At 40.1% G+C, this 12,268-nt stretch overlaps 1 protein-coding gene across 1 annotated transcript in view; it reads right to left on the bottom strand.

The window, feature by feature from the left end:
* COL4A2 (collagen type IV alpha 2 chain) overlaps positions 1 to 12,268 on the bottom strand; it is a gene marked incomplete at its 5' end in the record, with an annotated part of 101,423 nt that overhangs the window by 33,770 nt on the left and 55,385 nt on the right. Inside the window, 13 exons of the mRNA XM_042032933.1 lie at positions 182 to 348; positions 651 to 743; positions 1,316 to 1,471; positions 1,872 to 1,973; positions 3,267 to 3,333; positions 3,606 to 3,659; positions 5,916 to 5,960; positions 6,788 to 6,850; positions 8,057 to 8,101; positions 9,253 to 9,327; positions 9,856 to 9,897; positions 10,553 to 10,588; positions 12,118 to 12,180. Of these exons, the coding sequence (XP_041888867.1) occupies positions 182 to 348; positions 651 to 743; positions 1,316 to 1,471; positions 1,872 to 1,973; positions 3,267 to 3,333; positions 3,606 to 3,659; positions 5,916 to 5,960; positions 6,788 to 6,850; positions 8,057 to 8,101; positions 9,253 to 9,327; positions 9,856 to 9,897; positions 10,553 to 10,588; positions 12,118 to 12,180 (1,008 nt within the window). The remainder of the gene's footprint in view (positions 1 to 181; positions 349 to 650; positions 744 to 1,315; positions 1,472 to 1,871; positions 1,974 to 3,266; positions 3,334 to 3,605; positions 3,660 to 5,915; positions 5,961 to 6,787; positions 6,851 to 8,056; positions 8,102 to 9,252; positions 9,328 to 9,855; positions 9,898 to 10,552; positions 10,589 to 12,117; positions 12,181 to 12,268) is intronic.

Below are 12,268 nucleotides of genomic sequence, written 5' to 3'. Positions count from 1 at the left end.
AGAAAGAAAGAAAGAAAGAAAGAAAGAAAGAAAGAAAGAAAGAAAGAAAGAAAGAAAGAAAAAGAACAACAGAGAAAGAATACTTTTCATCATTTTTCCATGGAGAATAGCTTGGGGTTTTGGTTTTTTTTTTTTCATAGTAGGCATATAAAACTAAGCAATAAAGAAACAACTATCTCACTTTTGCACCAGGGTAGCCAGGAAGACCATGTGGTCCTTGATCACCAGGTTCTCCTTTCCTTCCAGGCTGGCCAGGGGTTCCTGGAAAGCCAGGAGGGCCGCGGGGGCCAGTAGAGCCCCTTCTGAGTTCCTCACCCAAAAGGCATCTAGTGCAATCCCCTTCTTCACCTAAGGAAAAGATTGGAAAGAGAAGAAAGAAAGCTCTATCAACAACACATGGATGTGCAGCTGTATCCATCTTACATACAGACTTGAGAATACTTGAGTAGTGTCTCAAATACTTGAGAAAACTACTCCTTTTTTTTTTTTCTGACAAGAATCCAACACAGTGTTTCTTTGTCATATTAGCCCCAGATCAAATTCATCAGTCCTCATGCATGTCATAGTTCAATAAACCCAGGCTGAACACACTGGGACTTTACATAATGCATAACAGCAGATCATTTATTGAGTTATCTGTTTTAACCTACCTTTAGGTCCTTTTTGTCCTCTTGGCCCAGGGAAACCTTGTATACCAAATCTGCCTGGTGTTCCCTCCCGTCCTTTAAATCCAAAGAGACGACCTAGAAGTTTAATTAAGCAAAAATATAAATTCATCTACCGTAGATTTACTCTTTTGCTCTTTCATTCCTATTTCTTTGAGCTGCAATGCATTTTCCCGTTTCCCCTAATGTCACTTACTGCCTAACCCAGCCTGCTGTGATGTACTCCATTCTCTTTTCCCCTCCCCATCTTACAGTTTCTCACACCCATTACCAGTAACTCAGTCTGCTGTGGCAGACAATCCTTGCCATTCTTTGCTCTCTCTAACACTGGATTCCTCCTCTCACTCAGCCCAACCTACTTTGCATTAGCACAAACAGCCTGCTCTGGATCACCTCCTACACATCCTTTTCTCCATCCTTTCAAATGTTGCCAGGACTGTCTAAAAATCACGCAAACATTTTCTTCATTGATGAGTGTACAAGACTTCTCTGCGTGTCCTCCCCACCTCTCATTTAATTTAATTTAATTTAATTTCATTTCATTTCATTTCATTTTTCTGTCACTGTCTCACTTTGCCCTGCCAACAGATGTCTTTAAAATAATCAAAGGTGTTCCTGTGAGTCCTTATCATCTCTCTTTTTGCACTTACCAGGGGCTCCAATGGGACCAGGTGGACCACGAAGTCCTGGTGAGCCGTCCTTACCCGGAAACCCAGGTGGACCCGTGTAATAAGCAGGAGCTCCTATTTCACCCTTTTCACCTTTTGGTCCCATTTCTCCAGGTAAGCCTGGCTTATCCCCATCCGCTGAAACAGAATCAGGGAAGAAGTTCAAAACAATTTCTTAACAGTGCTGCCCAAAGAGCTGTGATGTAACAGAAGAGAAAGTTTATACAACTGCATCTAATATGCAAAGAAAAATGGACATATTTAGCATAGAGCAAAAATGGTAACTGCACTTTTCACTTGAGCAAATCAATAGCAGTTACTGAAAAAAGGCTCTGTCATCATCTCTATTTCAGTAGTTTTGCAAGAGTCCCATTGGTCCAAAGGAAAATGCTCCTCTTGTTTTTTGCCCCCTCAGTTATTTACTATTCTGCACTGTGTATTGCATGACCAGCATAAAAATTATTCCCACCATGACCCTGTATCAGTCAGAACTCCCTATAAAGTTAAGCTGTTAGAAGATATGTTGCTGGGGTATTACCATCAGAAAATCCAGGAAGACCAGGTGACCCACGATCTCCCTCCTCTCCTCGGTCTCCTGGGAGTCCAGAAACACCTGGGAAGCCTGGATCACCTCTTGCACCTGAAAGACATCCCCAATTCCACAAAATGTGTTAGTGTGATGCTGCTGTTTGTTAAAAAGCAAATACTAGAATCTTCAAGTGCTTTGGACTAGTAGAGTTTATGATAGTTTCTAAAACATAGCTTTAGAAATGGACTGACAGGAACGGCGTGGAGCCACCAAGCCCGGGAAGAAGGATGGTATTAGTATCTATTACTAATATGCACCTATAGCTACATTGCTCCTGGGAAGCACAGAACAGCAGCTCTCTGAGGAGAGCCCCTCTTTTTCCTACAGGAAGTTTCTGCTGTAACAGATGTGTGATATGTGAGCTTCCTTTGCTTCCCACTACCAAAAGCATCTGCCTGGGCCTAGCTATTGCCTGCAGAAAGTATCGTGTTCTTGTCAAAGATCAGTGATAGTAGAGGACATGTGGTGTGTTCAGCCCCCTACCTGCTTCTTTCTCTCTCTACACACTCCCCCCTGCTTCTAAAAGGTTCTCAGAGTATTTGGGGTGATTTGAGCCATGTTTTGGGTCTCTTGCCCCCTTTCTCTGGGAGGAAGGGAACCATTCATTGCTAGTCTCTCTGGCTTTCAACAAGACCAGTAAACTCTATGGTATGAGGACAAAGGCCAGGGCATGTGATCACTCTTGCTGTTTGCTGGCACCTTCCCTTGAATAGTTTTGGCCTTGGCAAACTGGCACACCTTTTACGTGTTTCTAGTCTAGCCAGCCAGAGCCACCACAGCTCTGCAGAGCAGCTGACACCGGGTGCTACAAGCGTAGTGAAAAGATCACAACAGAAATTTGTCAATTTAAAAAAGGAAAAAAAATACTTTTCTATTCCTCAAGGCTTTTTTCATGTCTGTCTTTCTTTCTTTCTTTCTTTTTCTTTTTCTTTTTTTCTTTCTTTTATTCTTTCTGTCTTTCTATTAGATGATAAGAATGTTCTCTGCTGTGCTGCCACTACTGCACTTTATCCAAAGTCTGAAGCAGGACACAGAAGACAGACTCCCATTCTTCCTTTTGCTGGACAACAAAGTCACACGCTTTTTTGCTTGCTTCTTCTCTGTGGATACAGGCATGCATGGAAGCCTTTTGTATAGCAATCCAGCTTCAGCAGCAGAGACAAAGAAACCACCTGCCTGCAAAAAGGTGATTAGGGCACTCTCTTGGAAGGCAATTACAGCTTCTGGAACACTTTAGCAAACACATTTTTTTTTAGGAGTTGAATTCTCAGAATGTCATGCTTTTGGTCTACGCAGAGGGTAGTGAAACAGCTAAGATAAACAATCTAAGCAAAGAATATGTACCTTTCCTTGGGATGCGGGAAGGAAAATAGGAATCTGGCCCTGGAGGACCCATCTCGCCAGGCTCTCCCTGTCAACAGAAGTTGAAGTATCACACCCAAGCACATTATTATAGAGAATTTGTTTTAAAATGGAAAGGTATGCCCATGAAACACAAACCCCCAAACTCCAAAAGGCACTGACATGACACTTAAGAAACCTCAAAGATTTCAAGTTAACGAACCACATAACCAGTCCTACAATGACAACAGACACAATTGCTACCACATGATGACAGAAAGGAAAGAAAGCAAAATGATATCTGGCTTATTGCTTCTAGCAAATGAAACTAAAGTGAAATACCTTGCTTCCTCTGGAACCATAGCCACCAGGTGGACCATCAAATCCTGGAATACCCTGTAATACACATAAAAATGATTGACTTTTCCTTTATCAGAGAGAGACTAAAATTATTTGGTCTGTAGCAATTCCTGTAACACCAATAAGGTTCCTTGTGGTTTGATGTCCCACCTCTTGGAGCAAGCCTAACTCTTGCCAAAGGCCAGAGGGACCTGCTGTGCTGCTGGCTCTGTCAAGCTGGCAGTGGTGCAGATGGAAGGAACACCTACACTCACACCATTCCATGGATGCTGCAGGGTGGAGGAGGAGAAAGGGGATCCCCTCCATGCCAGTTGACCCTGAGACACATGAGCCAGGCAGCTAAAACACACCAGCCTGTTGCAAGAAAATTAAACTAATCAGAATCATTACAAGCGGACATATTTTCACTGGAATGGAAAACAGGGAGCAGTGAAATAGCACTGAAGTGCACAGGTCTGTTCTGCTCTTTTCCAGGTGGCTGGAGACTGTTTGGCTGAAGAAGGGTTCCACAGCTGAGAAGAACTCAGGAGCAGCCCTAAAGGTGCCTTCCCTCTACTTTCCCACCCCTGGGCATGCCATATCCCTGAGAAAACTTTCCATCCCTACCCTAGAAACTGTTATAATATTTAAGATCCTACCCACTCCATTCTTTTAAAAGGTTTGAGATCCATAGCATGTGGACTAAAACATGCACAGTAACACATCCTATCACCCGGGAGTGAATTTCAGCTGCTGGCATGAGAAAAGTGCAGGTTTCAGAGATGCTGACCCAGAGGAGATCATCTCTTCTGTGTGCTTTACTCAGCTCTTCGACAACTTTTGTTCTCTACAGAAAATGTCTGCATGTAGTCTGGAAAGAGACTGATGTTAAAAAGGTGTGCTTTTAGTAGAAAACAGTGGCCAGATCCACAACTGATGTCAATTAACACAATTTTGCTGAAACCAGTAGTTTTGTATAATTCATACTTATAATTAGATTATCAGTCAGCTTTTTAAAATCTCAGCATCTCTCAAGTTTCACAGTGGGTACAATTCTTACCCAGAACTTGAATGTTAATAACCAGCTCTGTAAGTCACTTTTGAAGCAGTTTTGAAGCACTACAAGTACCACAGCTCTTAACAAGATTCTGCAAACCTGACCACGTGTTTCAGAGACGTTTCCATAATGGCAACTGTACATCACACCATCAGAAAAGAAGCCTCTCCATTATCAGGTGTAAAATCTCTTTACGCTAGGTGGAGCTGGTGGTCTAAAAGCAAAGCCAGCAGCTTCCTACTTAACTGCAACTTCATCTGTGTGGTAGCAGGACTTAACCATCCTTTTTTCTTTCTTAAGAATAAAATCACTCCAAAAGACCCAAAAAGGAGGTTGTTGTGAATAGCACACAGAGTAAGGTGTCTCATCTCACACACACATTATACAATGACAGTCCATCCAAACCTTCTGCTAAAATTATTGCCAAGATTCATGCTCAAAAAGGGGCAGCCACTGTTCACATCTGACTGGAGCATGAACCCATGTTAAGGTCAACCAGTGGGCTTTAATGGGTTTTGCATCAGCCTCTCCATGTATGTATTACTAGCAGCAATTCCCTTCCACACCACCAGGACTGAATAGCTGTGCAAAGGTTATTTTTCGGATTTCATGTACTTTCACATCCCATGTGTTTCATGTTATTATTGTTATGCCTTTGTGGCAGGACAAATCTTTAAACAACTAAAGATGGCAAAGCATGGAAAAATCATGCATCCCACAGCTATTTACCTCATGGAAGTGATTTCTAAAGCTGACTGAAGAAGCCTTTTTCTGAGACCAAACAGTAAGTCTCTGTCTGACAAAATGCTATTTTAAATATTTGGGTGTGTTTCCATGGGGACAGAGATTTAACTGGTATATTTATCAGTTTCCATCTCTTCTCCCTTTGTGATATCCAAGATAACCATACATCTCAACCACATCTGCACAAATTCAAAAAAGTTTCTGCTTGTAGGAAGAAAATTACAGAAATCATAATCACAGTAATGGGAACAATGAAAGTGATACCCCCCTGCAGTGCTCTCAGAAGATGCTCACGGTTTAAGCAAAACCAGACTTTAATTATAGGGTAATTATTTTTTTCTCACTGATGAGAAAAATAACTGACCCAAAATTACAATGATGGATGAACCCACATGATATTTGTTAGACTACAGCTAGCGTAATTGCAGGCAGAATTTGTTCTCTACAGTTTATTTTTCAGACAGATTGTCTACGTACGTGTTAGAAGCAACAGTCTCATATGAAATACTCACTCTTTCTCCACTGAGTCCTGGAAAACCATTGATGCCAGGCAGTCCCTATGGAGGTACAATAAAATGAACGATATAAAATGCCATTCTAACATCCCCACGGCAAACAACTATTATTATTTCTTAGATAAAATAAATCTAACCGCTTGAAACTCTGAAATAAATAAATCTACCAGCTTTAAACTCTAACAGTCACCCTTCAGATAGGTTTTCAATTAGATTTTTGTATGGTGCAAATGGAACAGGTCCAAAATCTAATCCAGTATTTGATTTCTTCTCTCTTAATCAATACATTTTAGATTGACCATAAAGATTTTAAAGATGACTGAGATTTTTTAAAAAAATGTATTATCGGTACTGTTCTCACTCTATTTAAGCACTTCAGAAACACTGCTCCAAAACAAGCAGTCATAGATGCTAGGAGGAAACATTTAGATTAACTTTTGTTTGAGGGGTCACAAGTAAGTGGAGTCAGACTCATGTTTGTTAACCGTGTTCTGCAGACATCTCAAATGGAAACAGTGAAGCACAATCTGTGCTGAGGACCAGGACAGCAGCTGTGGTCAGTGAGCACAGCTTCAGGTGAGAGATGCACAAGGCTTCCCAGTGATGGCAGAGGCATAGCTTGTCATTCTTTGGCATACCTGTGAGTCCACAGACACACCTGTGAGTCCTGTGGGGGCCTCCTCCCACCACCATTTCAAAATGGCCTTTTTGCTTTCCTGCTTCAGGCAGTTCTGAGCTGGCCAAACCTACTGATCTGAAGAACTATAATTTCTATAGTTTGTTCATCTGTGTTCTGTTCCAGAAGGCAAATTCTCAGCTCAGATCCACACATTCAGCTGAGTGAATTCTACCTTTAATAAGTGACTCACCCTTTGTCCCGGGTAGCCCATCACCCCTTCTTCACCTTTTTCAGGAGCAAAGAGAAGTACACCCTAGGAAAGACTGCACGTCAGTTCAACATATTTCTTCATTATGTGCAAAAAAATTGCAACACTGTGTTATGGAAGCTAAACAGGAAGAAAGCATCACTGTAACATGAGGATAATCTAGTAATAGCTGCATGTGAAAGAACTGCTGTTCTTAAAATTAAGTGTGACATGCTTGCTTCACTACAATAGCAGGAGCAGGCCAATACAGAGAAGACAGTGTCTCCCTCCTACCATCTCCTTTATTTCACCTGTGTCTGCAGCTCTGAAGAAGAGCCAAAGTAATCAGTCAGCTATACAACCAATTAAGCAACTCAGTTTATGCCCAAACTGTAGCTTCAGAGAGTTATTTGGCAAACATAGGCATGCTGCTATCCACCCTACTGTACAAAAAAAAGGGGGGGGGGAGAAACACATATCCCCTTTTGCTACATCAGCATATAATCTACAGTTTTCCTAATGAGTAAAAAACAATCCTACATGTGTAAAATATGACCAGCAGCTGAAGAACTGGCTAGCAACCACACATGGAGGGCATCAGGGCTCACACTGTGACCTTCTCCCATAACGTTGTGGAGTTGCTAACCAGACCATCTGAGAAAATAAAGCTCTGCAAAATGCTCAGTGAGACACCCCTGCTTGGTAAAGACTGTGTTTTAAAGCCCTCTGGGAAGTCAAAAGGAACCACTCAATGGCAAAGCTATTCAGTCAGTCTAGAGGTTGTCTGTGAATTATAACTAAACCATGTTCAGTCAAGCTGGGTTGACAGCTTTACACAATACAGCAACATATGGGATTACTGCCCAGTTACTCAACAGATCTAAAAAACCATGAGACAAAATGTCTGTATGTGCTGGAGAGTAGACTAAAAATGAGAAAAAAATATTTCATATATTCTTATTTAATGAAATATAGTGAAATTTTAAAACATAGATCAGAAGAATAAGTAAAGAGATTTATTAATAGTTAAAACTAAAATTAAAAATGTGTGAGGGAAGATCTTATTTCAGTAAAACAGTAAGAGAACAACTGATTGTGCTGTGGAGTTATTACACATCAAGTTGTTCAGTTTTTCTGAAGCATTAGAACTGGTGTCTCTGCTTAGAACACATCTATACTGCTCTCTATCTATATTCCATCACATCAGTGAACAGTGCACAAGTATTAACTCCAATATTATTATTTGTCTTTGTTCTTCTCCACATGACTTACTGGAATTCCAGCTTCCCCTCTTGGCCCAGGGTCTCCTCTTTCACCCTAACAATAAAGAGAAAGTATTCAGATAGGTTTGGCATTCCCATTTACATTTCAGTAACTTTTATACAACACAAAATGACTGATCAAGAGAAAAAACATTACTCTTGTGCTGTTCTTTATTCATACACTTCTCATATGAGATGCATGCTTTCATAAGAAGTTTTTGAAGTTGGTTTTTAGAAAAATATTTGATAATTTTTCTGAAAAGGTCTCTGGGAATGTGAATGCCCAGCTCTTTCCAGGCTTGTTCATGAGATGTCTGGGTGGTGAGTGCCTAAGTAATGCCTATGAATAAATGCACATTCTTCCATTTTTACCTACTGATTATCTATGAATTATTTGATCAAGAGGTCCTGTTAGGGTAAGACGAATCATAGCCTAAAGTCCACTCACTATCTTGATGACATCTCCATTGAATATAACAGCTCTCCAGGTAAGTAGCTCACATGTGGGTGTCTCTGCTTAGTCATGGAAATCCCAGCATGTATGGGATATATTACTTAATGTATGTATTACTTAATGCAGACTGCAGAGCATTAAAGGTGTTTTTAGATCTTCCAGTATCGTAGCAATTTACTCATCTTATTGCAGAAATTGTACGAGCCACATAAACTTTCTAACTTCAGATATGGGATGAAAAATTACTGGTCTGGAGGTTGGTGTCTGATACAGAATATACACATACAGGGTATGACTGCCTCTGCTCCCAGCAAGAAGCAGCAGATGAGAACAAACTGCATCTCGCTGTTGGGGATTTCACCAATACTTATGAATAAGGCTTAACTCTAAGTATATAAATATCTGCATCACATAGATAAGCTATAAAAACAAACACAGTAATGGTTTCTCAGCAGGCATTTCTGTTTGTAAAATGAGATGTGAGTGATGGCCAGTAGTTGCATGCTTAAACAAAAAGAACAAGTTTGCCAAAGGCACCTTTAAACCTGAGAAATACTTTCTGAATTACTTTAGCCACTATAGTTTCCATAAATACTTTGTGATTGAAGTTTGTGAAAGCAGCAGATTTCTCTTTTGATATATTGAAGTCTCCTAAGTTCTATATGTTAAAACATGTTTGTACAATATTTTAGTTTTGGTACTGCAGAGCTCTTTGTTCCTTGTTTACTTTAGAAAAATACCCTCTTAGTTACCTTGTGTTTGTCAGGGGGGACACCCGTCAGTTCTCTTGTAGGAAGCCCAGGTGGACCTGGAGGACCTGGGGAGCCCTGCAGGAAAAATATGAAGGTACATTTACTAACAACTATAATAGCTGGTCAAGCAGTTGATCAGCACAGGGTCTAGGACACTGCAATGAAAGGAGCAGTACAGATTTGTGCCTGCTGGGAGTATGGTCCTAAACCATATAACAACTATACCAAATTAGTTGATGGCAAGATAAATTAATTTTGTGCTGGGTTAACATATAGCAATACTTGCTCTTGCTCTGTGTGTTTCCAGAATAACAGCAAAGATCATTGCATTATATAAAGTGGCCTGGCTTTATAGATTTCAGAAGTGTTACCTCTGTTTCAGTGTAAATGAGAGCACAGAGAGACCCAGACAAAGGGGTTAGTTCAGCTATGATGTTCCTCATAGAGATTATAATTACTTTCAGACCTATACTTCATTTTTCTCTTATAATTATACAATGCAGTTGCAAATGAAGAAAGTATTTAAAATAGGATCATTTATAAATAGCAGATAACATCAACCTGCCCTTTAGTAGTGATATTAATTAATTAGTTTTCCGTTACCTGTTCACCTTTTTCTCCATAGAAGCCAAGGCCCCTGCTGCCCTGCAAAAACAATAGGTCAATATCTACCAAGTGTACAACTCTAATCTAATTAAAAATTCAAATTTAAACATGCTTAAAGGCCTTTTCAGGCTTACAAGTCTGTAGGACACCACTGAAGAACAGCAATCAAATAATAGTCTAGGTTTACCTTGAAGTATTTTTATAGACTTAGAAGTATTTTTATAGACCTAAACTTTTAGAAAGACAACACTATTTAAAATCTCATGCTACCAGTGCTTTTTTGAGTCATCCATTGAGTAATGTCATGAAAAGATTAAGCATTTCCTTTACAATGTTTTTAATAGCCTTGAATGCTAAATAAAAACACCTAAATGGGCTGGAACAATGAGCTCGTATGTTTTTTCCATGGAGATAAAATTGAATATTGTGAAGACTGCAAGGATTCTCTGTTCATGGGAAGCTACTGTGACTACAGTAGCAAATTAAATCTGGCTCTAGAACTGGTTTAATCTTTTCAGGGTAGGCGATCCCAGTGTAAGATTAACTTCCCATGGTATGCAGCCAACACAGAAAGTCCTGTGCTACACAGTCTTTCGTGCAGCCCATGGTTCTTTCTTTTACCGCCTTCAAGTAGGTTTTGGATAAACCTCAGCAATGCAAAATCAACATTAACAACTCTGACACAAAGACTTACTTGTGGTCCTTGGGGCCCTGGGGGTCCTGGTGGTCCCTGAGGAAGCACAATAGGGGACAGCAAGTTACTCGTTGCTTTCTAACCGATGCATGCAGGAGGTTATTTCCTTTCTGTCTGAAACCTAAGTTTATACTTAGTAGGCAGTGTATTCCTCAGCATCTCATGTGCTATTCTTACTATATTAGCTGTATTGACTGTTCTGAAAAATACCTTCCTAAATCACATCATAATCCTTCTGAACATAATGGCAGTTACCCAGCCTAGATCTAGTGAAAACCCATTTTTCAACTAATAAGAACTTGTGTTTTGGATTCTGACTAAGTAACATTTTAAGCTCATACCTGAAGTTAAGCACATCTTTAAGTGCTTCACTGGGCTGCAGTCTTGGTACTGTATTGGTGTGTAAGGGGGTTGAACTACCACAGGCCTCTCAGACCTGTGAAATGCTCCCAGGTCTCTCTCACAGGTGAGTCACAGCTTCAGAGGCAGTAAATAAAGTTGGATGTATTTTGCTCAAGAGATGTTGCCGATATGGTAACCAGAGGGATGTAATTGTGGGGCTCAGAAAACGTATGGTTCATAGCACTCCTAACATCCAAGAAAGAGCTCTGGGAATATGAGTCATTGCAGGCTGGGCTCCTGTGTGAAGCTCGTGAACTTCTGTGGGTTTGCTCTAAAGCAAGAGCAAATAAAGGACTGTTTTCCCTTCAGGAGAACCAGTGGAGGAAGAAAAGGTGAAGTATGCTCCAGGTGATGAAACAGGCCAGTGCAGAAAATTAACTTTGAACAGCTTAGCATGCTATGGATTTAGGGCTTTTTTTGTTTAGTTTGATTTTTTTTGGGGGGTAGGGAGTGGGTGGGGGATGTCCCTGAAAACAGCTATGGGGGCTGTATGTGAAAAGCCCTGAATTAATTTCTCCCCCTCAGATCAGGAATGCAAAGCAGGTCCAAAGTGAATTCTGACAAAACGAAGAAAAGAAAATGCTACAAAGTTGCATTACAGGAAAATAAAAAAAGCTTTAAGAAAATGAAATATATTGAATTTGAATATCTGCTTCTCACCAGCAAAACTATTAACCATGGAAATAAGAAATATATAAAATGGTATCTGGAGAGAACACAATATTCTCAAAGAACTATACTGCAACAGTTGTCAACATCAATGCTGTAAATGATGATTTTGGAAAAAAATTACTGAAAAGTAGTTCAAGAATAAGATTGCATTCTAAATACTATTCAATCTCCTGTGGGAAGTGTGGAGAGCTAACATACATATCCTTTATGAGCAGAAAAGATAACATATTCAAATCATGATATTTCCGATGTAGGGAGATGTTCCAAGGAGGTTAAAAAAATACAACCTAAATCAAAAGCCTTTGACAGCACAGGGCAAAAAAACCTATACCTCTTTCTGCAACATTCATCCCTCAGTGTCTCACAGTGCTTTTTAAAAGGCTTTATGTGCATTGACACCTTCTTGTAACCCTAGGTTACAATCCAACATAATGGAACATAATTCTTCTGTTTGGTTAATTTTCTAGAGAACATAATTTAAATGTACTTACTGGTCTTCCTTGCTGTCCTCTTGGACCAACAGGTCCTTGAATACCCAGTGTACCTGGAGGTCCCTTTAAATAAAAAAGCCCACCAACTATCAATTAATGTTGTTCTGATATTAGTTACCGTTGACATTTCATCACATCCACTGTAACACTA

Source organism: Corvus kubaryi, unplaced genomic scaffold (assembly GCF_017639235.1).
Source record: "Corvus kubaryi isolate FWS band 111438036 unplaced genomic scaffold, C.kubaryi_AGA036_p1.0 133, whole genome shotgun sequence".
NCBI lineage: Eukaryota > Metazoa > Chordata > Aves > Passeriformes > Corvidae > Corvus > Corvus kubaryi.
The sequence above is the reverse complement of the archived record's forward strand: the minus strand, read 5'-3'. Positions and strand labels throughout refer to the sequence as shown.